Source organism: Dendrobates tinctorius, unplaced genomic scaffold, assembly GCF_039654945.1.
Source record: "Dendrobates tinctorius isolate UK_male_01 unplaced genomic scaffold, ASM3965494v1 ptg000063l, whole genome shotgun sequence".
Lineage (NCBI taxonomy): Eukaryota > Metazoa > Chordata > Amphibia > Anura > Dendrobatidae > Dendrobates > Dendrobates tinctorius.
The window spans coordinates 13,319,529-13,346,704 of NW_027361731.1; the positions used below are offsets into that span (position 1 = coordinate 13,319,529).

Below are 27,176 nucleotides of genomic sequence, written 5' to 3' on the forward strand. Positions count from 1 at the left end.
CTACAACTGGCTGTGTTGAAGCCCAGGAAATAGGAGGGTGTAGGCAGAGGCCTACTGTATTTTGAATGAGGTGACAGCAGGAGAGACTGCCATCCACACAGCAGGGGATCAGCTGACATTACTGAACCCCACTGAGACACGGGAGCAAGTATCTCTTTCCGTGTGGACGGCACTTCCGAACTACAACTGGCTGTGTTGAAGCCCAGGAAATAGGAGGGTGTAGGCAGAGGCCTACTGTATTTTGAATGAGGTGACAGCAGGAGAGACTGCCATCCACACAGCAGGGGATCAGCTGACATTACTGAACCCCACTGAGACACGGGAGCAAGTATCTCTTTCCGTGTGGACGGCACTTCCGAACTACAACTGGCTGTGTTGAAGCCCAGGAAATAGGAGGGTGTAGGCAGAGGCCTACTGTATTTTGAATGAGGTGACAGCAGGAGAGACTGCCATCCACACAGCAGGGGATCAGCTGACGTTACTGAACCCCACTGAGACACGGGAGCAAGTATCTCTTTCCGTGTGGACGGCACTTCCGAACTACAACTGGCTGTGTTGAAGCCCAGGAAATAGGAGGGTGTAGGCAGAGGCCTACTGTATTTTGAATGAGGTGACAGCAGGAGAGACTGCCATCCACACAGCAGGGGATCAGCTGACGTTACTGAACCCCACTGAGACACGGGAGCAAGTATCTCTTTCCGTGTGGACGGCACTTCCGAGCTACAACTGGCTGTGTTGAAGCCCAGGAAATAGGAGGGTGTAGGCAGAGGCCTACTGTATTTTGAATGAGGTGACAGCAGGAGAGACTGCCATCCACACAGCAGGGGATCAGCTGACATTACTGAACCCCACTGAGACACGGGAGCAAGTATCTCTTTCCGTGTGGACGGCACTTCCGAACTACAACTGGCTGAGTTGAAGCCCAGGAAATAGGAGGGTGTAGGCAGAGGCCTACTGTCTTTGTAATGCGGAGACAGCAGGAGAGACTGCCATCTCCACAGCAGGGGATCAGCTGGCAATGATGAACCCCACTAACACTTGAACGAATGTGTTTGGCTCTGTGGAGACGACACTTCTGAACACCAACTGACGCTGTTGGAGCCCAGGATTAGGCGAGGAGCAGGCTGGGGCCTACTGGATTTTGGCAGGTGAAGGCAGCAGGAGACTTGCCATCTCCACAGCAGGGGAACAGCTGGCAGTGCTGAACCCCACTAACACTTGAACGAATGTGTTTGGCTCTGTGGAGACGACACTTCTGAACACCAACTGACGCTGTTGGAGCCCAGGATTAGGCGAGGAGCAGGCTGGGGCCTACTGAATTTTGGCAGGTGAAGGCAGCAGGAGACTTGCCATCTCCACAGCAGGGGAACAGCTGGCAGTGCTGAAACCCACTAACACTTGAACGAATGTGTTTGGCTCTGTGGAGACGACACTTCTGAACACCAACTGACGCTGTTGGAGCCCAGGATTAGGCGAGGAGCAGGCTGGGGCCTACTGGATTTTGGCAGGTGAAGGCAGCAGGAGACTTGCCAACTCCACAGCAGGGGAACAGCTGGCAGTGCTGAAACCCACTAACACTTGAACGAATGTGTTTGGCTCTGTGGAGACGACACTTCTGAACACCAACTGACGCTGTTGGAGCCCAGGATTACGCATGCCGCATGCAGAGGCCAATGGGCAGCGGTTTTTATGGAGGTTGTGGACTACTACTGATTCTAACCATGCTCCACTTAGGCCTCTGGCTCCACTGTCTCTACTATTTACCCTGGCCTCCAACCCCGCCAGCTACATCTCTGAAGTGGCGTCAGCACAATCTACACTTGTTCCTGTGTTACTGGTGCTCAGTCCCGTCAGTTGATCCCCTGATGTTTGTCCGGCAAGTTCGCCAGCTCTGTCCTCATTCCCACTACTGGTTATGGGAATGTGGACAGAGCAGGAGACCTTGCTGGACACACATCAGGGGATAAACTGATGGGACTGAGCCACAGGAACACAGGAACAAGTGTAGATTGTGCTGACGCCACTTCAGAGATGTAGATGGCGGGGTTGGAGGTCAGGGGAAATAGTAGAGACAGTGGAGCCAGAGACCTAAGTTGGGCACGGTTAAAAATCAGTAGTGGTTTGAATGTTGATGGAGCTGGTGACTCTGCCGTCCACACAGCAGGGGATCAGCTGGCATTACTGAACCCCACTAACACAGGAGCTAGTGTGTTTCTCTGTGCAGACGACACATCTGAGCGACAACTGGCTGTGTTGAAGCACAGGGATTATAGTTCAGGTGGTAGAAAAATAAACACACCAGTAGACCTGGATACAGTTGCCAACCACTAATTTAGTCTGTAAGAGGAATGGCAAAGTCTTTGGAGATCCAGGCCTTGTTCATTTTCAGAAAAGTCAGCCGGTCAACATTATCGGAAGATAGTCGCGTGCGACGGTCTGTTAGTACACCACCTGCGGCACTAAAGACACGTTCCGATAATACACTGGCAGCAGGGCAAGCCAGCACCTCCAATGCATACTGGCTAAGCTCTGGCCATGTATCCAGCTTAGAGACCCAAAACTTGAAGGGGGAAGAGCCATCTGGGAGTACAGCGACAGGGCAAGACATGTAGTCTGACACCATCTGACGGAAGCGTTGCCTCCTGCTGACTCGAGGCGTCGCTGATGGTGTAGACAATTGTGGTGGACACACAAAACTTTGCCACATTTGGGCAATAGTGGTCTTGCCTTGTGCTGCGGCACTGCCTCTGCTCCCTCTTTGTGCAGAGTTTCCTCCACTGCCTCGACGCACAGAGTTGCTTTGTAAAGCACTAGCAACAATGCTGTCGGGTGGAATGGAAAACATTATGGACTGCACCAGTGACTCTTCGTACTCCCGCATTTTACGCTCCCGGTTCAACGTTGGTATGAGCCTTTGTACGCTGTCCCGGTAGCGAGGATCTAGGAGGGTGTACACCCAATAATCAGCCGAGACGAGAATGTGGGCGATGCGGCGGTCGTTTCTCAGGCACTGCAGCATGAAATCAACCATGTGCTGCAGACTCCCAACTGCCAAAGAACCGCTGTCCCCTGTTTGAGGCGTGACCTCGGCCTGCTCTGCATCACCCCACCCTCGCTGTACATACTGAGTAGAGGTTTGTGTACCTCCCTCCTCTGGAGAGATGTCTTCCTCCTCCATCGACTCCTCTTCATCCTCCTCACAAAGTGTCCCCTGCCTAGGCCTTTGTGAGGAAACACGTAGCGCAGACTGTCCAGAAGCAGATGGCATTTGGGACTCCTCATCCTCCACCTCTTCTGAAACCTCATCCCTTAGTGCTTGCAGTGTTTGTTGAAGCAGGCAGATAAGGGGGACAGTCATGCTGACTAGTGCATCATCTGCACTCGCCATCCGCGTGGATTCATCGAAGGCACGCAAAACGAGGCAGATGTCCTTCATAGAGGCCCACTCAATGGTGCTGAAGTGTGAACGGCGCACAGTGCGACTTGTTTGCGCCTGATGCAGCTGGTACTCCATGACTGCTGCCTGCTGCTCACACAACCGCTCCAACATATGTAACGTTGAATTCCACCGGGTGGGTAGGTCACATATGATGCGATGTTCCGGAAGGCCAAATCGTCGCTGCAGAGCAGCGAGGCGCGATCTTGCCGTGCTGGAACGTCGCAAGTGAGCGCACTCTATGCGGACCTTGTGCAACAGTGCAGCAAGATCCGGATAGTCCCTCAGAAAGCTCTGCACGACCAAGTTAAGAACATGTGCCAGACATGGGATGTGTGTGAGGTTGCCTAGGCCAAGAGCTGCCACCAGATTTTGGCCATTGTCACACACTACCAAGCCCGGCTGGAGATTCGCTGGCCCAAACCACACATCGCTCTCCAGCTTGATAGCATTCCAGAGCTCCTGCGCTGTGTGGCTTCGATTCCCCAAAGAAATTAATTTGAGTACAGCCTGTTGACGTTTGGCCACGGCTGTGCTCATATCGGTCGTAACAGGCTCCTGCTCTGCTGTTTCTGAGGAACTTGAGTAGGAGGAGGAGTCTATGTGTACAGACTGGAGTCCTGCAATCCGTGGCGTTGGAAGAACACGTACAGCGCCACTCTCCAGATCCGTACCCGGCTCCACAACATTGACCCAGTGGGCAGTGAGGGAAAGGTATCGTCCCTGTCCATGGTTACTGGTCCACGCATCGGTGGTCAGGTGGACCTTGCTACTAACGGCGTTTAGTAGCGCATGTTTTATTTTGCCCTCAACATGTTTCTGCAGGGCAGGGACGGCTCGCCTGCTGAAATAAAAGCGGCTGGGCACGTTGTATTGGGGGACTGCCAATGCCATTAAGTCCCGGAAGGTGTCAGTGTCCACCAGCCTGAATGACAGCATTTCAACTGCCAGAAGTTTGGCAATGCCAGCATTCAGAGACTGTGCTCGGGGATGGTTTGCCGAGTAAGGGCGCCTTTTATCCCATGCCTGTGCTACCGATGGCTGTGATGGATGGGAACGTGCTGCTATGGGTGTAATCTGACAGGGTCTCCGGACAACAGTGGCAGAGGTTCTTCCTTGGCGATCCTGTGAGGAAGCCGAACCAGCAGTGTGTGAGCTGGAGGAAGAGGGCCCAACACGAACTGAAGAGGTGGTAGGTGGTGCTGTACGTTGGCCTACGTCTTCAGGGTGTCTCTGCAACTCCAACTCGTGCTTGGTGCGCACATGTTTCCACATATTTGTGGTATTGAGGTTGCTGACATTTCTCCCTCTTTTGACTCTCTGATGACACAGCTTGCATTTGACAAAGCAAATGTCATCTGCAACTGTGTCAAAAAAGGACCACGCACTGCAACTCTTGTGAGCGCCCGGTTTGCCTTTGGAAGGAGGAATGCTCCTAACGGGTGCCGAAGTGGAGGGTACAGGCAACCAAGTCTTCCCCCTCCCTCTGCCTCCTGTTTTGGCCGGTAGGGGAATCTCTTCCTCCGAGCTGCTCCCACCACCTTCCTGTTGCTCACGCCATGATGGGTCAAGGACCTCATCATCTTCCCTCCCCTCTTCAAACAGCTGCTTCTCCGGGGTTGTCTCGCCAGCACCGTACGCACCAGAAAGTGGCAACTGAGTCTCGTCATCATCTGATGCGTACTGAGGTGTGCTGACCATAGGCACTGGCCCACTCGCCTCTTCAGATTCAGAGGGACAAAGAAGTTGCGCATCACTGCATACTCCCTCTTCTTCACATTCAGGAATGCTGCTTGGCTGGCCCCCTCTTTCCAAGCCAACAGATTCCGAGAACAGAAGTAGAGACTGTGATGGCTCCTGTCCATGTCTCTCTGACTGCCTGGGCACTTTGGCAGGTGGTGAAGAGACAGATGGTTGCTCTTCGGTGCTCTGACCCTGAGAGGATGCGGAAGTAATTGAAGTCGATGCGTTAGCTGCCATCCATCCGACAACGGCTTCAATTTGTTCCTCCCGCAGCAGTGGGGTACGTTGAGGTCCTACAAAGCTGCGCATAAAGGACTGTTGCCTGCTAAAACTGAGGGATGCTGATCCACTGGTGCCCGCAGCAGGCCCAGAATCCCCACGTCCTCTGCCTGTAGAATCCCCACGTCCTCTCCCTGCAGAATCCCCACGTCCTCTCCCTGCTGAAACTCCACGCCCACGCCCCCGCGCCTTACTCCCTGCCTTCTTCATCTTGCAAGACTGCTTAAGATAGGCAAAAAAGTACAAAGGGGGGCCTTAGTGTGCTTAGAATCATAGAATCGTAGAGTTGGAAGGGACCTCCTGGGCCATCTGGTCCAACCCCCTGCTCAAAGCAGGATTCGCTAAATCATCCCAGTCAGATGTCTGTCCAGCCTCTGTTTGAAGACTTCCATTGAAGGAGAACTCACCACTTCTCGTGGCAGCCTGTTCCACTCATTGATCACTCTAACTGTCAAAAAGTTTTTTCTAATATCTAATCTGTGTCTCCTCCCATTCAGTTTCATCCCATTGCTTCTAGTCTTTCCTTGTGCAAATGAGAATAAAGTTGATCCTTCTACAATGTGACAGCCCTTTAGATATTTGTAGACAGCTATTAAGTCTCCTCTCAGTCTTCTCTTTTGCAAACTAAACATTCCCAAATCCTGCAACCTTTCCTCATAAGACAGGGTTTGCAGACCGGTCACCATTCTGGTCGCTCTTTTCTGAACTTGCTCCAGTTTGTTGATGTCTTTTTTAAAATGTGGTGCCCAAAACTGGACACAATATTCCAGATGAGGTCTGACCAAAGAGGAGTAGAGGGAAATAATGACTTCACGTGATCTAGACTGTATGCTTCTGTTAATACATCCTAGAATTGCATTTGCCTTTTTTGCTGCTGCATCACACTGTTGACTCATATTCAGTCTGTGATCTATTAGTATACCCAAGTCTTTTTCACATGTGCTGTCACTTAGCCCTATTCCTCCCATTCTATATATGTTTTTTCCATTTTTATTGCCCAGATGTAGTACTTTGCATTTCTCCCTGTTAAAAACCATTCTGTTAGTTGCTGCCCACTTCTCCAGTTTATTTAAATCTTTTTGAATCCTCTCTCTCTCTTCTCTAGTATTAGCTATCCCTCCTAGCTTTGTGTCATCAGCAAATTTAATCAGTTTACCCTCAATTCCTTCATCTAAATCGTTGATAAAGATGTTGAACAATACAGGGCCCAGGACAGAGCCCTGTGGTACCCCACTTGAGACATTCTTCCAACTGGATGTGCAGCCATTTACGACCACTCTTTGGGTCCGATCACTAAGCCAGTTATGAATCCACCTAACAGTTGCCTTGTCCATTCCATACTTAATCATTTTTTCAATAAGGATTGTATGAGAGACTTTGTCAAATGCTTTGCTGAAGTCAAGATATACTATATCTACAGCATTTCCTTGATCCACCCAATCAGTGATACCGTCATAGAAGGAAATTAAGTTAGTCTGACATGACTTATTAGTTACAAACCCATGCTGACTCTGTTTAATCACTTCATTCTTATCCAGGTATTGACATACATGTTGTTTAATAATTTGTTCAAAGATCTTTCCTGGTATAGAAGTCAGACTCACCGGCCTATAGTTACCTGGGTCCACCTTCTTCCCCTTTTTGAAGATAGGAACAACATTTGCTCTTCTCCAGTCTTCTGGCACTTCTCCTGTTCTCCAAGAATTTTCAAAGATTATAGAGAGGGGTTCAAAAATTTCTTCTGCTATCTCCTTCAGTACTCTGGGGTGTAATTCATCTGGACCTGGAGACTTGAATTCATTTAGGCTAGCTAAGTGTTTCCTCACTATCTTTCTGTTTATAGATATCCTGGATTCTTCTATTCCCTTAATAGGACAGTGAATAACAGTTGATGTTACATTTCCTTTCTGAGAGAAAACAGATGCAAAATAGGAATTTAAAAGTTCAGCCTTCTCAACATCCTGTCTTACCATTTCATCATTTTCATCCTGTAAAAATCCTATAGCATCTTTGACTTTTCTTTTACTTTTGACATATCCCCAAAATCCTTTATTATTGCTTTTGACATCTCTTGCAAGCCTCAATTCATTTTCAGCTTTAGTAATCTGATTTGTGCCCTGCAGGTTCTGCAGACAGCATTATATTCTTCTTTAGATATGCCTCCCTCTTTCCATTTTATAAACATTTTTTTCTTCCTTTTTAGCATGTGCTTAAGTTCTGTGTTCATCCATCCTGGTTTCCTTAACTGCTTCCTATTCTTCCCTCTTTTCGGAATTGTTAACAACTGTGCTTTGAGAATTTCATTTTTCAAGATTTCCCATCCTTCCTGGACATTTTTGTCTTTAAGGATATCCAGCCATTGGATCCCTCCAATTCTCTTTCTGAATCCCTTAAAATCTGCCTTTCTGAAATCTAACCTTGATGTCTGAGTCTTCACAGGTCTTCCGCCTCTAGTTATCCAAAATTCTAAAATAGCATGGTCGCTACCTCCTAGGGTCCCAGCCACTTTTACCTCCTCAACCATTTCCTCCCTGTTTATAAGGATTAGATCCAAGGTAGCAGTTCCCCTTGTTTTCTCCCTTACCTTTTGGAAGATAAAGTTGTCAGCAAGAGAGGATAAGAATTTCCTTGACCTGTTAGTTTTGCCTGAGAGAGATTCCCAACAAATGTCTGGATAGTTGAAATCTCCCATGACAACTATGTCATATTTTTTGGAGAACTTGGCCATTTGATGCATAAAGAGTTCATCCATAGCTTCAGCTTGCACAGGCGGCCTGTAGTAAATGCCTACAATGGTGTCCTTTCCATTGTTCTGTCCTTGTATTCTTACCCAAACAGTTTCCACAGAACTCCCAGTCTCTGAAGCTTCAATCTCTGTGCAGATATACGCGTTTCTAACATACAATGCAACACCCCCTCCTCGTTTATCAAGTCTGTTTCTTGCAAATAAGTTGTATCCTTCTAGTCTTGTATTCCAATCATGTGTATTGTCCCACCAAGTTTCAGTGATTCCAATGACATCATATTTCTTTTCCTGTGTTAGTAGTTCCAATTCTCCTTGTTTGTTGCCCATGCTTTGTGCATTAGTATAGAAACATTTTAGTTTGTGATTGGTTTCTCTTTCTCCAATATTTTTATTAATTAGATTCTTTCGTCTTTGTTCTTCCTTTCCACTTCTAATAGCAGAGTTCTCAATAGCATTTGTCAGGTGTATGGCTTTTTCTGGTCTTTTGCTTCCCTTCCCATGTTGTTCTAGTTTAAAGCTCTCCTTACAAGTGTAGCAAGGCTACTTCCAAATACATGTTTTCCAGTCTTCGTAAGGTGCACCCCATCTCTAGCAAGTAGTCCATCGTATAAGTAGTTCACTCCGTGATCCAGAAATCCAAATCGTTGCTGACGGCACCATCGACGTAGCCAGTTATTCACCTGCAGAATCTTATTCCACCTCCTTGGTCCATGGCCATCCACTGGGAGGATGGAAGAGAAGACCACCTGCGCTCCCAGTTCTTTCACTTTCTTGCCTAAGTCTTCAAAGTCTCTGCAGATGGTTTCCAGGTCGTTTCTTGCGGTGTCATTTGTCCCCACATGTAGTAGCAGGAATGGGTAGTCATCTGTAGGTCTGAAGAGTCCTGATATCCTGTCAGACACATCTTTAATTTTTGCACCTGGAAGACAACACATTTCTCTTGAAGTTATATCCGGTCTGCAGATAGCGGCCTCAGTTCCTCTCAACAGGGAATCCCCCATGACCACCACTCTCCGTTTCTTCTTCACAACATTTTTCTTTCTCCATCCAGGAGGACTCTGAAGGTGTACAAGGTTGCTGCTTGTTGGCAAAGTCTTATCCTGATGTATTTCTTCATTGTTTTCCTGCGTGAGAGCCTGGTACTGGTTTCTGAGCAGTATGGGTGCTGACTGCCTCCTGATCCTCCTGCTTCTCTGGGTCACATGTCTCCATTCCTCTGTTTCTTCAGGTGCACTTCGAATTTCTTCTCTTTCTGTAACATGAAGAGATAATTCTGCTCTGTCCAAGAACTCTTCACCTTCCTTAATGATCTTCAACGTAGCTAACCTCTCTTCGAGATTTTGCAACTTTTCCTCCAACAGGGACACAAGCTTGCATTTGTGGCATGTGAAGTTTGGCTTTTCCACTGGTAAGTCTGTGAACATGTAGCAAGAAATGCAGCTCACCAAATGGCTCCTGGCCTCTTCCATCTTGAGATTTCTTAAAAACGATGAAAGATGAGCCAAAATTCGGTTTTTCCGATTTCCTCTTTTCAGCTGCAACGGCCAAAACCCAGTGATCGTTGAGCTCGCGGAGACTCTTCACTTATCCCAGAAGGCACTGGGAATATGCAAATGATCTCCTCAAGACTCTTCCCCTGGTTTTCCGATTTCCTCTTTTCAGCTGCAACGGCCAAAACCCAGTGATCGTTGAGCTCGCGGAGACTCTTCACTTATCCCAGAAGGCACTGGGAATATGCAAATGATCTCCTCAAGACTCTTCCCCTGGTTTATTATTATTTATTATTCCTGAACAGCTGGTTACAGGTACAAGAAACACTAATTTTATGAAGTGTGTGTGTGTGGACTAGACTTTAATAGGAGCTGATGTGGCCTACACAAGTTCCAAATGTAGTGTTTGGTGAACTTTTTTTGTGGTTTCTTTGTTGGAAACAAACTCAAAGTATGTGAACAAAGAATTGAAACTGATAGTATCACCAACTTTTTGGAGCTATTACAATGCAGGCAGGTAACCTACAATGCAAAAGATGAGGCTCCAAAAAAATTGGGTAATACTAATCTGGCTGCGCCGGCAGGGCACAAGCCAGAAAAAAAGGCTCCTCTATCTACTCCTATATAGTGTTTGCAACCAACCAATGTTGATGGATACGGATGGATGCACACTAATAGGAGAAGAAAAAATGAGCTGCACTCAAAGACAAATATGTGTGAGGCAGTGACGCACGTTGAGCGTCCTACAACCAGACGTAGCTGCAGGACACTCTACTCAGCGTGAGCTGCACTCACACACAGTCAGAGACCTCTCAGACAGCCGTCAACAGTGCAGCTAAGTGGGCACTGGCACTGACAGGCTGCAGAAAGGCTCCGCTGTGTACTCCTTTATAGTGTTTGCAACCACCGTAGATGGAGACGGATGGATGCACACTAATAGAAGAAAAAATGAGCTGCACTCAAATAAAAATGTGTGAGGCACTGACGCACGCTGAGCGTCCTACAGCCAGACGTAGCTGCAGGACACACTACTCAGCGTGAGCTGCACTCACACACAGTCAGAGACCTCTCAGACAGCCGTGAACAGTGCAGCAAAGTGGACACTAGCACTGAAAGGCTGCAGAAAGGCTCCGCTGTCTACTACTAGTGTTTGCAACCAACGTATATGGATACGGATGGAAGCACACTAGATTGAAATTATGTAAAAAATGCAGCTCAAAAATTAAAAGATGTATGAGGCAGCAGTGATCACACTGGGTGGCCTACAGCCTGACGTGGCTGCAGGACCCACTCCACAGCGTGAGCTGCACTCACACAGCCCTTGCAGACAGCTGTGAACACTGCTGCTAGGGCAAAGAAGGCTACAGTGGTGGTTTATGTAGCCTGGGTAAAGCACTAGATGTTTGGTGGAATCGCTATTTCTAACTGTCCCTCACAGTCTTCTACAGCAGCCTGTCCCTAACTGAATTCACAGCAGAGTGACCAGAAATGGCGGCTGCGGTGGCTTTTATAGTGCATCATGACATCATTTCGGCAGCCAATCACAGCCATGCCAATAGTTAACATGCCTACATGCCTAACAGGATGTGCCCACACTTCGGAGGATTCCCATTGGCTTAATCAAAGCAAGCAGGCTCATAGCATGATGGGAACTTCCGATTCCGGAATCCGATATGACAAAAGTATCGGAACTCAGTATCGGAATTCCGATACCGCTAATATCGGCCGATACCCGATACTTGCGGTATCGGAATGCTCAACACTAATAATAAAATTAAAAAAATGTATTTCCATTTTTAGGGTTAGTGCTGAGATTAGGGTTAGGAGTGTGTAAACAAAGCCTAATAGACCTTCATACATTGCAGCACAGACACCATTATTAGGCCAGTAAATATTGTAGTAACTAGCAGGGCTGAGAAGTCGGAGTCGGTGCTCATTTTGGTGGAGTTGGAGTCGGTATAAAATGGACCGACTCCGACTCCTAAAATATATAATAAATTGGGTACAGTAATTCAATGCAGAATGTGCTGAATATTTTTTCATAGGAATTTGGGAAAGTTATGAAATGTCCTATAAATGACTGTTCTATTCCTGATCTAAGGCTACATTCACACACAGCGTTTTTCCTGCGTTTTTTGAGGATACGTTTTTCAGTTGCAAAAGCCGATCAGCTTTTTAACCCCTTAAACCCCAAGGGTGGTTTGCATGTTAATGACCGGGCCAATTTTTACAATTCTGACCACTGTGCTTTTATGAGGTCATAACTCTGGAACGCTTCCATGGATCCCGGTGATTCTGACATTGTTTTCTTGTGACATATTGTACTTCATGTCAGTGGTAAAATTTCATTCAAATAACTTGCGTTTATTTGTGAAAAAAAACAAATTTGGCGAAAATTTTGAAAATTTCGCAATTTTCCAACTTTGAATTTTTATGCCCTTAAATCACAGAGAAACGGCACGCAAAAAACTTAATAAGTAACATTTCCCACATGTTTACTTTACATCAGCACAATTTTGGAACCAAAATTTTTTTTTTGTTAGGAAGTTATAAGGGTTAAAAATTGACCAGCGATTTCTCATTTTTGCAACACCATTTTATTTTTACGGACCACATCACATTTGAAGCCACTTTGAGGGGTCTATATGATACAAAACACCCAAAAGTGACACCATTCTAAAAACTGCACCCCTTAAGGTACTCAAAACCACATTCAAGAAGTTTATTAACCCTTTAGGTGCGTCACAGGAATTTTTTGAATATTTAAAAAAAATGAATATTTAACTTTTTTTCACAAAAAAGAAACTTCAGGTTCAATTTTTTTTATTTTACCAAGGGTAACAGGAGAAATTGAACTGCAAAAGTTATTGTGCAGTTTGTCCTGAGTACGCTGATACCTGATATGTGGGGGGGGACCACTGTTTCGGCGCATGGCAGAGCTCAGAATGGAAGGAGTGCCGTTTGACTTTTTCAATGCAAAATTGGCTGGAATTCAGATCGGACGCCATGTCACGTTTGGAGAGCCCCTGATGTACCTAAACAGTGGAAACCCCCCACAAATGACACCATTTTGGAAACTAGACCCCCCAAGGATCCTATCTAGATATGTGGTGAGAACTTTGAACCCCCCAGTGCTTCACAGAAGTTTATAACGACCGGGCGTGAAAATAAAAATATCGTATTTTTTCAACAAACATCATCTTTTAGTCCCCATTTTTTTTATTTTCCCAAGGGTAACAGGAGAAATTGGACCCCAAAAGTTGTTGTCCAATTTGTCCTGAGTACGCTGATACCTCATATGTGGGAGATAACTACTGTATGGGCACACGTCGGGGCTCGGAAGGGAAGTAGTGACGTTTTGGAATGCAGACTTTGATGGAATGGTCTGCGGGTGTCATTTGCGTTTGGAGAGCCCCTGATGTACCTAAACTATTGAAACTCCCCACAAGTGACCCCATTTTGGAAACTAGACCACCCACGAAACTTATCTAGATGTGTGGTGAGCACTTTGAACCCCCAAGTGCTTCACAGAAGTTTATAACGCCTGGGTGTGAAAATAAAAAAATAATTTTTTTTCCACAAAAATGATATTTTTGCCCCCAATTTTTTATTTTCCTAACGGTAACAGGAGAAATTGGACCCCAAAAGTTGTTTTGCAATTTGTCCTGAGTATGCTGATAGCCTATATGTGGGGGTAAAACACTGTTTGGGCGCATGGCAGAGCTTGGAAGGGAAGGAGCACCATTTGACTTTTTCAACTGAGAATTGGCTGGAATTGAGATCAGACACCATGTTGCATTTGGAGAGCCCCTGATGTGCCCAAACAGTGGAAACACCCCAATTATAACTCCAACCCTAACCCCAACACACCCCTAACCCTAATCTCAGCCCTATCCCTAGCCCTAACTGAAAAATGGAAATAAATACATTTTTTTTATTTTATTATTTTTCCCTAACTAAGGGGGTGATAACGGGGGGGTTTGATTTACTATTTATGGCGGTTTTTATGTTTGGCGGCTGTCACACGCTAAAACGCTTTTTATTGTAAAAATAGTTTTTGCATCACCACATATTGAGAGCTATAATTTTTCCGTATTTTGACCCACCGAGTCATGTGAGGTCTTATTTTTTGCGGGACGAGTTGACGTTTTTATTGGTACCATTTTCTGGCACGTGACATTTTTTGATCGCTTTTTATTCCGATTTTTGGGACGCAGAATGAACAAAAACCAGCGTTTCATGAATTTCTTTTGGGGGGTGCGTTTACACCGCTCCGCGTGCGATAAAATTGATAAAGCGGTTTTATTCTTCGGGTCAGTACGGTTACAGCGATACCTCAGTTATGTCGTTTTTTATGTTTTGTCGGTTTTATGCAATGAAAACAATTTTATTTAAAAAATAATTATTTTTGCATCGCTTTATTCTGCGAGCTATAACTTTTTTATTTTTTTGCGGATGACGCTGTGTGGCGGCTCGTTTTTTGCGGGACAAGATGACGTTTTCAGCGGTACCATGGATATTTATATGCGTCTTTTTGATCGCGCGTTATTGCACTTTTTGTTCGGTGGTATGATAAATCATTATTTTTTGCTTCGTTTTTTATTTTTATTTTTTAAGGGGTTTGCTAAAGGGGTTAACTAGTGGGACAGTTTCATAGGGCGGGTCGTTACGGACGCAGCGATACCAAATATGTGTACTTTTACTGTTTTGTTTTTTTTATTTTCAAAAAATGAACTTATTGTGGAATATTTTTTTTTTTTACTAATTTAGCGATTTTTTAAAATTATTTTTACACTTTTTTTTTTTTTAAACTTTATTACATAGTCCCAGGTGGGACATCACTGTCCTGTCACAGATCGCTGATCTGTCACACCACAGATCACTGTGACAGGTCAGCAATCTGTCACAGGCACTACTGCAGACTTCCTCATGCCTGCGCTTTGCAGGCAATGAGGAAATCAGCTCCCTACAGGCCCCCGTCGCCATCTTGGATCTGGGGGCTTGTATGGAAGGAGTCCCCCGCAGCAGCGCTGCACATTGCGCTGCCGTGGGGGGCTCAGGGAAGCACGGAGGGAGCCCCCTCCCTGCCGATGCTTCCCTTTAACCCCCTGGTACACCGCGATCGTGTTTGATCACGGTGTACAAGGGGTTAACGAGTCGGGGGCAGTCCGTGACCGCCCCTGACACATTGTGCCGGGTGTCAGCTGTGATAATCAGCTGACACCCGGCCGCGATCAGCGGCGCTCACCACGTGGGCGCCGCTGATCACATTAGACGTATTATCCCGTCCCTGGGAATTAAGTCCCAGGGCACATGGACGGGATAGTACGTCTATTGGCAGAAAGGGGTTAAAAAACCGCATCACGTGAAAGGTTTTTGAGCTAATAGATAATGTTTTCAATAGCAAAAGCAGATTAGAAATCTGCTCTATCTATATATCCATTTATCCATATCTGTCTATCCATATCATATCTGTACCAAAAAGAATGAAAGCCGGATAGCACACAGACTAACACTCCTTTTTTTAGCACCAGTCAGGTACACCTCATAGCTGCCCAAAAGGACGCCCAGGACAGGCATTGCTCGTCTTCAGTAACATCAACATCAACTGATAGTTGGAATAAATAGACTGCATTCATCACCACATCTTCTTAAGGTGCAGGCTTTATTTTCAAGTGTATTGGTGTGAAGTATGAGGTTCTGCAGCAGCTGAGGTGTGCAGTAAGAAATTCTGCGGAACAGTATGAGATTCTGCAATAAGTGGGATTTCTTGCCTTATAAATGGGGTTGGGACCATCGGTTGTGTTGAAGTCTGGTGGATACACAGCTGATAGTCCTACTGAATAGACTGTTAGAATTTGTATTATGGAAAGAAAAAAGCAGCTGAGTAAAGAAAAACAAGTGGCCATCATTACTTTCAGAAATGAAGATCAGTTAGTCCGAAAAATTGGGAAAACTTTGAAAGTGTCCTCAAGTGCATTGGCAAAAACCATCAAGCGCTACAAAGAAACTGGCTCACATGAGGACCGCCCCAGGAAAGGAAGACCAAGAGTCACCTCTGCTGCGGAGGATAAGTTCATCCGAGTCACCAGCCTCAGAAATCGCAGGTTAACAGCAGCTCAGAATAGAGACCAGGTCAATGCCACACAGAGTTCTAGCAGCAGACACATCTCTACAACAACTGTTAAGAGGAGACTGTGCAGCAGGCCTTCATGGTAAAATAGCTGCTAGGAAACCACTGCTAAGGACAGGCAACAAGCAGAAGAGACTTGTTTGGGCTAAAGAACCCAAGGAATGGACATTAGATCAGTGGAAATCTGTGCTTTGGTCTGATGAGTCCAAATTTGAGATCTTTGGTTCCAACCACCATGTCTTTGTGCGACGCAGAAAAGGTGAACGGATGGACTCTACATGCCTGGTTCCCACCGTGAAGCATGGAGGAGGAGGTGTGATGGCGTGGGGGTGCTTTGCTGGTGACACTGTTGGGGATTTATTCAAAATTGAAGGCATACTGAACCAGCATGGCCACCACAGGATCTTGCAGTGGCATGCTATTCCATCTGGTTTGCGTTTAGTTGGACCATCATTTATTTTTCAACAGGACAATGGCCTCAAACACTCCTCCAGGCTGTGTAAGGGCTATTTGACCAAGAAGGAGAGTGATGGGGTGCTACGCCAGATGACCTGGCCTCCACAGTCACCAGACCTGAACCCAATCGAGATGGTTTGGGGTGAGCTGGACCGCAGAGTGAAGGCAAAGGGGCCAACAAGTGCTAAGCATCTCTGCGAACTCCTTCAAGACTGTTGAAGACCATTTCCAGTGACTACCTCTTGAAGCTCATCAAGAGAATGCCAAGAGTGTGCAAAGCAGTAATCAAAGCAAAAGGTGGCTACTTTGAAGAATCTAGAATATAAGACATATTTTCAGTTGCTTCACACTTTAATTATATAATTCCACATGTGGTAATTCATTGTTTTGATGCCTTCAAAGTGAATCTACAATTTTCATAGTCATGAAATAAAGAAAACTTTGAATGAGAAGGTGTGTCCAAACTTTGGTCTGTACCGTGTACATGTATACAGTGTATTATATATTTACAATTTATTACAGTTTTTTGTGTTCTAAAGTTGTATTCCAATAAATATATATTCTGTTCTATCTAAATATCTTGATTATTGGATCATAAAAATGATTAAATGTCTGATGTTCATATTGTACTACAATAAATTTTTTACTTAAATATAAGCAATATATGTGGGAGTCGGTGTAAGGGAAATTGAGGAGTCGGAGTCGCAGGTTTGGCTTACCGACTCCACAGCCCTGGTAACTAAGCTGCCCCATACTATCGAGTACTTGGGGGCGGAGGGGCATTCACCTGATCTGTCACACCTTCTTAGATGCCATATTTGCTTTTGGCAGCAGCAAGTGGTTAAACTGCCAGGGATTTTATTGCATCCGAACCTGTGCCGTCCCTGCAGTGTACATCTATGTTCTGGTTCACAAAAGGGTTAATTTTTTGAAACCATTGTTTGTGTTTAAAAACAAAATGTGTCTTCTGCTTTTTAGGTTTTTTTTCTTTTTACAAGAATTGTTGGAGCCAATTTTCTTTAGAAACATTTTAGTATCTGTTTTTTTTTCTGGTGTTTTTCTTGAAATATAGGAAAGTCTAAGGCCAGAAATAATCCCCATAAATCACTGTACATGGAGACTTTGGGATCAGATCATTTCTGTCCGTTGTGTTTGTGGGAACAAAAAATCTTTTCTAAAAGCCTCAAACTTCTGTGTGTGAATCAGAGCTGAGATCTAACGTGAAAGAAGATTACAGTGCGGGGAAGACGGGAACCTTCATATAGACGGCCGGTGGGGATGCTGTCAGGGACCGACTCTGGACAAATATGTTTCTAGAGCCGTAGTAGAAGATGAAGATGTCGTCCTCATCATGAAGGAGTTATTTCTCCTGTCACGTGTAATGAATATCTCCTGCAGTATTGCTAGTGCCGATTCCAGTGTCGGTAATGAGACGAGAATTAGCGTTATGGAAGATGAGTCTATGAGAAACGTATTCAGCTGCCGACTCCGAGGAAGAAACTGCTTGTTGTCTGTGGCCTAAATATATAGGTTTTATTAGTAGATGTAAAGAAGAAAACTAAATACTGTAAAATAATAAATCTCCTCATATGTTTCCCTTATTATCTCCAGTAATTGTGTTATTACACAGGATTTTTATGATGTTACATCGGCTCATCTTTTCATTCAGATCTCTACAATATCGGATCCTCTCAGTGAAGATCTTCTACAAAAGAGAATTTTCCTGATTTACCCATCAAGGATGGATATGGACAGAGACAAGATGGCGGAGAGGATATTACACCTCACCCTAGAGATCCTCTTCCGACTTACTGGAGAGGTGAGAGATTCTGATGACGTCACATTACATCATTCTTATCTATGGGAATAACAGATGGACAGAACTGGAGAGGTGAGGACTCTGGAAATGTCTGTAGTGAGATTTATTGATGTGTCTCTCCATAACCAGGATTACACAGTAGTGAAGAAGACCTCTAGTGAGCGCTGTCAGGACCCTGTGTCTGAGGGATGGGGAAGACCCCTGAGTCCAATCACGGGACCTCCACCTCACCCCCTGATACATGAGGACATCAATGACCAGAAGATCCTAGAACTCATCTACAAGATGATTGAGCTGCTGACTGGAGAGGTGACACTGCTGGGACATTATACAGTAACGCTATGACGGGATCGGAGGATGACGGTATCATTGTATGTGTCAGGTTCCTATACGGTGTCAGGATGTCTCCGTCTATTTCTCCATGGAGGAGTGGGAGTATTTAGAAGGACACAGAGATCTGTACAAGGACGTCATGATGGAGGTTCCCCAGCCCTTCACATCACCAGGTAATAGACCGGACTAAATACACACGGCCTATAATTATCTGTATGTAAAGAATGAATTCAGTCCCTGTATGTGTTTCCTCCAGATCTATCCAGTAAGAGGACAACACCAGAAAGATGTCCCCGTCCTCTTCTTCCACAGGACTGTAAACAAGAAGATCCCAATGTTCCTCAGGATCATCAGGTAGATGGAGAGAAGGTGTGATGAGATCTCCCCTATGATGTGTAGACGGCTGTGAAGGTCTTGTGCTCAGTCTTGTTTTATCCACCTTTATTATATGTTTTATACTTGTGTAATGAGAGCGGTGGAGATGGCAGGATTAGAGCTGATCATAGATGTGACTTCTCCATCTGTCTGTGACTTTTGCAATATTTTGTTTCAGGGTGAAGATCTGACCCATATTAATGCTACAGAGACATATGTGAGAGGTGATGAGCGGTGTAAAGAGGAGATTCCCACATATGACTACCCAGGTGAGCAGTGACCACTAAATGCAGAGAAGTCAGAGATTCTTCTCAGTAATTCGACTGTGACTGCTTTATCCGTCGTGTAGTCCGGCAGTATTACAATCATGTGATCACCATTTTGCCTCTAGACCACAACATTTTCCTCCTCCCAAAACTGTTCAAATGACTCTAGGTATTGAAGCCCTTTGTTAAAGAATTTACAACTTTGGAGGCTCCACCTTCTGAGATTAGAAGAAGCTGACCGTTACTTGTCCAGGTCTGTGAACTACAAAGTAAAATGACAGCGTTCATAGAATGTGTTGACAAGTTAGAAAATCACTTGAAGAAAATTATGACGACTGATAAGAGAAAGCAGAGGGTAATGATGCTGTTGGCTTCCTAGAACACTGATATCTTATTGGATGAATCTCCCTTCTCTTCCTTCTGTGCTGCTGAATGTGCTCATATGGTCCCTACAAGACCAGGTCCAGTCTTTCTGGCCAAACTTCACTTTTATGATCGACAACATTAAATGTGCAGTGAGGCCAAGTGTGAATTTCTGTACATTAACAACAGAGTTTCCCTTTATCATGACATAGTAACATAGTTAGCAAGGCCGAAAAAAGACATTTGTCCATCCAGTTCAGCCTATATTCCATCAGAATAAATCCCCAGATCTAAGTCCTTCTAAAGAACCTAATAACTATAAGATACTATATTGTTATGCTCCAGGAATGCACCCAGGCCTCTCTTCAACTCCCTCAACTAAGATCGCCATCACCACCTCCACAGGCAAGGAATTCCATATTCTCACTGCCCTAACAGTAAAGAATCCTCTTCTGTTAGTGGAAAAACCTTCTCTCCTCCAGACACAGAGAATGCCCCCTTGTGACCGTCACATTCCATCCTTCTTTGGTGTAAACAGATCCTCGGAGAGATATTTGTATAGTCTCCATATACAGCATACTTATACATGGTTATTAGATCACCCCTCAGTTGTCTTTTTTTCTAGACTAAATAATCCTAATTTTGCTAATCTCTCTGGGTATTGTAGTTCTCCCATCCCCTTTATTAATTTTGTTGCCCTCCTTTGCATTCGCTCTAGTTCCATTATAACTTCCCTGAGCATCGGTGCCCAAAACTGTACACAGTACTCCATGTGCGGTCTAACCAGGGATTTGTACAGAGGCAGTATAATGCTCTCATCATATGTATTCAGACCTCTTTTTATGCACCCCATGATCCTGTTTGCCTTGGCAGCCGCTGCCTGGCACTGGCTGCTCCAGGTAAGTTTATCATTAACTAGGATCCCCAAGTCCTTCTCCATGTCAGATTTACCCAGTGGTTTCCCGTTAAGTGTGTAATGGTGATATTGATTCACTCCATGTCATTAATTCCATTATGCTTTCAATCCTAAATAATTCAGATTACTGCACAATCTCTCCTGAAATGTGGAGCACTAACACTTTTCCCTACTCTTCTGGTCAGGACTCATAGTAGCTCCAATGGTCCACCATAAATGAGATCAAGTCCGGTTTAACGTTGGCGTATTCCCCTTATACATAAACGTTGTTGTTGGAGATGTAACATGCTTTGGGTTTTTTTCCCGTTTTTTTATTTTGTATGATTTGTTTTGGGATTTCCCTGCTTCACTTAAGGGCCTGTCACACTAAGAGATATCGCTAGCAATATCGCTATAACTAGTGACGTTATAGCGATATTGCTAGCGATATCGCTGTGTCTGATACTTACCTACGACCGGCTCCCCCGCTGATTATCGCTGATCGCGCGAGAACAGGCTGGACTATTTCTCGTCGGTCACTTCCTGCGGCGCTTCCTGTTGTGAGGACGAGCGACGTGTGGAGCCGGGCGGGAGGACGCAGGATCGCCTGGTGTGACAGGTAAGTAGCGATCCCCGTCTCCAGCGATGTCGCTGGTGAGATCTGCCTGTGTGGTAGCTCACTAGCGACCATTTAGCGATGTACCAGCGATCCTGACCGCGTCATATCGCTGGTACATCGCTAAGTGTGACCTGTGCTTTACTGTATGTGAGTCTGCAAATGCCTGGTAGTCTTTAACAAAAGGTCTCCATTATCTGTTTCAAATGCCCAAGATCTAAATTTAAGATACCTCAGCTTTACACTGTCATAAACGTTCTCCTTCAATGTCCAACATTTCTTCAAGAAACACATTTGACAGATTAGATTGTCAATAGCCACCGAGTCCTATACTCTTAAGAGGTTTCACCACTAGTTACTCATTTTTTATTTTTTTTTGCTAAAGAAGACTGTTTAGCTTGTTCATTTCAGTAGATGTGTTATTGTCTGTACTCACAGTTTTGCCCATCACCCTTCAACTTTTTTAACCAGGAAGCAAATACACAAGCCGGGATCTGAGCAGAGAGGTCTGAAGCAGAGGAGAACAAGGCTGTATCTTGCAGCTTCTAGCAATGTAATTTAATGTGCTTTGAGCTTTAGTAGCGTGTGGTGCTTTCCAGTTGGCTGAAGCAGGAATTGGATTGCTTCAGCTGGACAGCCCACACACCCATACTGTCAGACTGGATGGTACTACTGGTCCCAGGCACCCTAATTTTAGTGGCTGGACAGAGCCTGCACCACCCAGAGGTTCCAAAGTCTTGTCGATCACCAGCACTGCCTGCAGAATAAATAAGATGATGCCTGGTGACAGAAGCAGACGTCGCAAGAGAAGATCCCAGAGAAGATGGGACACACCATTTGCAAAAGCACTAATATGAGAAAATGGCAGAAAACCAGAGCGGTAGAAATCCCCTTAAATCCCCCTTTTTTTTTTTTCTCTATTTTTTCTATTTTTCCTTTCTCTTTTTTATTGTTACTCCAAAGGACATTGCACTATGGAAAACCATAAGAGGACCTGGACCTTCGATGGACTTTTTACCTTGTTTTTACTTGGATCTATTGTGTTGGGAAATCCAGGAACTGAAAAAGACCCTATTGTCTACTCCAGAGAAGCTATACTGCTGCTTAGGGATACAGCAAGGCAGCATGCTGCTAATAGACCAGAGGACATTCTACCAGAAATAAGGAGGACTAAGAGAAGAGGTTGCAGAGCTGGAGCCCTCAGGAACGCTAGAAGAAGGCGCTATAGACCTGCTCTTCCCTCCGTCATTATGGGCAATGAGAGGTCACTCGGGAATAAGATGGACGAACTGTCGGCGCTGACCAGACATCATCGGGAATTAAGGGAGTGCAGTAAGTTGCTGTTTACAGAGACCTGGCTCACCGAAGGTACTTCGGACACTGTTGTCTCGTTGGATGGCTTTAAACTCATTTGCGCGGACGGGACAAGGGAGAGCGGTAAGAGGAAAGGCGGAGGGCTGGCGATATTTGTGAATGATAGATGGTGTGATTCTAGGCACATCGTGGTCAAAGCACAAACATGCTGTAAGGACATTGAGCTATTAGCTGTGGGCATGAGACCTTTTTATTTACCGAGGGAACTATCGCATGTAATCATGATAGCTGCATATGTCCCCCCTTCTGTGAAAGCTGATGCCGCCACTGAGGTCCTACAAGCCACAGTGAGCATGATGCAGTGCCTTCACCCCCAAGCACTCCTTCTGGTTTCGGGAGACTTCAATCATGTGTCTCCAGCATCCATACTACCCAGTTGCACACAGTATGTTACCTGCCTCACTAGAGACAACAAAATATTGGACTTGTTCTTTGCCAATGTGAGAGGGGAATATGCCTCGTCAGCCCTACCGCCCCTTGGAAGATCGGATCACAACCTAGTGCACCTCCAACCCGTGTACAAGCCACTTGTACAGAGAGAACCTGCTGTCACTCGCACAGTGAGGATATGGACTGAGGAGAGTGATGATGCTCTGAGAGACTGCTTTGAAACAACCACTTGGGATGTGTTGCAAGATTCCTATGGTGATGACATGGATGGTCTCACACACTGTATAACGGACTACATTAATTTCTGTGTAGACAACACCGTACCCACAAAAGTAGTGAGGTGCTTCTCTAACAATAAACCATGGATCAGCCCCGGAATAAAGGCTCTTCTCAAAGAGAAGAAGTTGGCCTTCAGATCAGGTGATAAGGGCAGGCTGAGAGAGGTGCAGAAAGATCTGAAGAATCTAATCAGGCAGGGAAAGGCTAATTATAAGAGAAAGATTGAACTTAAATTGTCACAGGAAAGGATTCATGAAGTCTGGGAGGGTCTAAAGTCTATATCTGGGCATAGTCAGACTGTCTCCAGGATGGTTGTAGATAAAGAGTTGCTTAATGAACTTAATCTATTCTTTAACAGATTTAATCACACACTGGCTGCTCCTGCCCCTGCATACCATTAACACCTCTCTGCTACAATAACCTCACCCCCTGCTGCAACTTGTCAACTGAGCCAGGGTCTGTTCTTCACAAGTACCCAGGTTGCAAAAGAACTGGATAAGATCAAAGTTTTGAAGGCTGCAGGTCCAACGGCATCAGTGCAAGGCTAATCAAAACCTGCGGGCACCAACTGAGTGAGATCATTACATAACTGTTCAATATGAGCCCGAGAATAGGTATAGTACCACAACTGTGGAAATTATCGGGTGTGGTACCAGTTCCGAAGAAACCTTATCCGAAAGACCTTAATGACTATAGACCTGTAGCATTGACATCACACCTGATGAAGGTACTAGAGAGATTGGTTCTCACACGTCTCCATCCTCTAGTGAGCTCGGATATGGACCCTCTCCAGTTTGCCTACAGGCCGGGCATTGGTGTGGATGATGCCATTATCCACCTTCTAGATAGGACTCTCTCATCTGGAGAAACCTGGGAACACTGTGAGAATAATGTTCTTCGATTTCTCTAGTGCTTTTAATACCATACAGCCAGGTCTACTGAGAGACAAGCTGGGCCTTGTTGGCGTGGACCTCCAACTCTCCACCTGGATCCTTAACTACCTCACGAACCGACCTCAGTTTGTAAAGGTTCGGGACAGTGTGTCAGACACGGTGATCTGCAAAACAGGGGCACCTCAAGGTACAGTTCTTGCCCCTTTTCTCTTCACACTGTACACTGTGGATTTTAAGTGCAACTCATCTAGCTGCTACTTGCAGAAGTATTCTGATGACTCTGCAATAGTAGGCCTCATCACAGGAGGAGATGAAAGAGAGTACAGAGATACTAACCAAGCTTTTGTGGAGTGGTGTCAGAGGAACCACCTTAGGATTAATTCCGGGAAGACTAAGGAATTGGTGGTGGACTTTCGCAAGGGAAAAAATCCACCAGTAGTGGTGAACATTCAGGGAAATGACATTGAGATAGTCGACACCTATAAGTACCTTGGTGTGATCCTCAATAATAAGCTTGACTGGGGCTATCACTTGGATGCAGTGTATAGGAAGGGCCAAAGTAGGCTTTATCTGCTCAGAAGGCTGAGAGCCTTCGGAGTTAGGGGGGCACTCCTTGCATCCTTCTTCAACTCTGTTGTGGCATCAGTCATCTTCTTTGGTGTGGCGTGCTGGGGTAGTGGCATATCAACCAGGGACAGGAATAGGCTGGACAAACTGATTAGAAGGGCCAGCTCTGTCCTGGGATGCCCCCTTGATCCAGTTCAGGAAGTAGGCGACAGGAGGATACTGGCCAAGGTGAGCTACATGGTGCAGAATGATTCCCATCCCATGCATGAGACCGTGACAAAGATGTGCAGTACTGTCAGTGACCGGCTACTTCATCCTAAATGTGAGAGGGAGCGCTATCGAAAGTCCTTCCTTCCTGCTGCAGTTAGGCTGTATAACCAGCACTGTCCAAAACGGAGAACGACCCAAACAGTGAACTGATAGATCCAAAGTTGTGATAGTCCGGTTGCATCTTTTTTTTCGTATATGTACCTACCTACTGTCAATGTAATGCCTTTATGCATCTGTATCTGTACTTGTTCCTGCCTTGCTGCTGTAATGCTCTGAATTTCCCCATGGTGGGACGATTAAAGGATTATCTTAAAGTGACTCCATTTGGAAAATTATAACCCTCAATGAATTAATCTATAGGAGAAGAGACTATTTAGACTCCCCAATCACTTTTGTGAAATTGCACATTTGCCATTGCCATTTTGTAACCCAACACACAGTGCCCAGATTGTGCTCCAGGAGACATGTACAGAATAAATTAAGTGGGCTATTCTCACTATGGTAATACCAAATACATGGATGCTAATTGTGGTTTGGACACACTGTGAGGCTCAGAAGCGAGGGGGAGATTTGACTTTGGGATAGCGGATATTGCTTGATTGGTTTATGAAACTCCTGTTGCTTTCCAAGACCCTTTTGAAAAACTAATAATGTGGAAACTTGTGTTTTATTGATCACCCACGACAGCACCATGAAAGAGGGGATCCACCCACCAAGGACAGGAAACCTGCAAGTTCAAATGGGCGGCACCTCTCCCTCGAATCATTTGGGTTTTTTTTGTCCTTGATGAGGGAACCTGTGCAGGCTTACCTGTGAAGAAATAAAAGATGGAAATTTCCTTCTCAGTCCTGGCCCGTCGCAGGATGCCCGGAAGCGCCATTTGGGTCCAAGGGGTCTTTATATTTGAGCGGGCGTGAGGTGAGCAGCGTCCCCTGACGGGATGGATGGCTCTGGCTTGGCTGAAGTGAGCATAGATGGTGGCTTGCCCTGTTCTGGAATCCCCACAATGAAGTGCAGCGTGGACGAAACTGGAAGTGCCGACCTGGAGTTAGGAGCGGTGACACAGCCGGGGGACACGGCTGATGACGTCCTAAGGACGTGCCCGGTGACGTGACAGGTAATGCACCCAGGGGGCAACCGCACTGGAGAATCACACCGGAAGTTGTGTGAATGATACAGAAGGCGCTCCCTGCTGGAGGGGGAGTGTCAGACAGGAGCCAGGCGATTGGAAAATGCAGCGAGTACCGATGACCACAGGTGCCAGTATTAACATAAACTGGCACATTTTCTCAGTAATTCCTAGCTCTCCTCCTTAGCATAGAGACAAATTTGGAGCAGCAGCAGCCACTACAGCAGCAGCATAGGGAGCCTCAGGAGCGAGTGGAGCTTTGTCGTCCCCATGTCAGTAGAGGGGGGCAGCCGGACCATGGAGAGATGGTGATCAGCTAGAGAGAGTAGGTTCAGTCAGTGAAGTTCCAGCAAGGTGGACGAATCGCAGCCTCCAAGGATGATCTCCCAGCTGAGACATGTCCGTCCTTTAAACCTGTACCATTTGAAAGATCACTTTGTAATGTGATTTATTCGGTCGTCCATGACAGCACCACCTGAGAGAGGGGATCCGCCCTTTAGGAACAGGAAACCTACAGATACAAAAGGGTGGCACCTCTCCCACGCATCAGTTGGTTTCCTGTTCCTAGAGGACAGGACTCTCTACAGATCATGGAGATCGTCCAGATCGTCCATCATGGAGTCGTCGTTGAGTACCCAGGCCGGCTGACCGACCCAGGTAGCGAGGGGGTCTCCTACCTCGGTCAGTGCGGGGTCCCTGGAAGCGCCACGGTGGGGCCGGGTAGGTCACCACGGCAGTGGACGGAGCAGGTGGAGCAGGGGTCCGGTGGATGCCGTCTCCAAAACGCCAGCACCTGGTATGTATGCCCCGGTCCTGCTGCGCTTCCCCAGGCCCGGTCCTCCCGGTCAGTGCTGGTCCCTGGCGGGCTCATGGCGGCGTGCGCAAGGGGGCTGGGGGCATTCCGGGCAGGAGGCGCTGCGCGGCTCCTTCGTGCGCGCTCCCGCAGGGCTCTGATGAGCGGCGGAAGTGACGCGGCGGAAGGGGCGGAGCGATAGCGCCGATACCGGAAGTCGGGTGCCGGCTGGCCTCCGGCGCGCGCCGTGGGTGCATGCCCGTCCGGGGGTCGCGAGGCGACCCGGGTAAGGCGAGGGGGGCCGGAGCATGGGAGAGGGAGCGCGAAAAACCGGGTGGGTGGTTCTACGGCAGGATACCTGCTGACCCGGACACCAGGAGGCATATAAAGCAGATGGGGACGCCGCTTGGGTGCTTCTGAAGGCCCCAGCAATGGATACAACGGAAGCCCCCTTAGACCAGCAGGACGAGGCGCAGGAGCGCCCGCAAAAACAGGCCACGACAAAACCGCATGCGGGTGGCCAGCAGAAAA

The 27,176-nt window shown here is 46.3% G+C and overlaps 1 protein-coding gene across 1 annotated transcript in view; it reads left to right on the forward strand.

Annotated features, from left to right (window-relative positions):
* Positions 1-27,176, forward strand: part of LOC141094282 (uncharacterized) — a 50,406-nt gene that overhangs the window by 10,342 nt on the left and 12,888 nt on the right. Inside the window, exons 2-6 of the mRNA XM_073580118.1 lie at positions 17,953-18,102; positions 18,232-18,411; positions 18,485-18,608; positions 18,692-18,789; positions 18,989-19,079. Of these exons, the coding sequence (XP_073436219.1) occupies positions 18,025-18,102; positions 18,232-18,411; positions 18,485-18,608; positions 18,692-18,789; positions 18,989-19,079 (571 nt within the window). The 5' untranslated portion in view covers positions 17,953-18,024. The remainder of the gene's footprint in view (positions 1-17,952; positions 18,103-18,231; positions 18,412-18,484; positions 18,609-18,691; positions 18,790-18,988; positions 19,080-27,176) is intronic.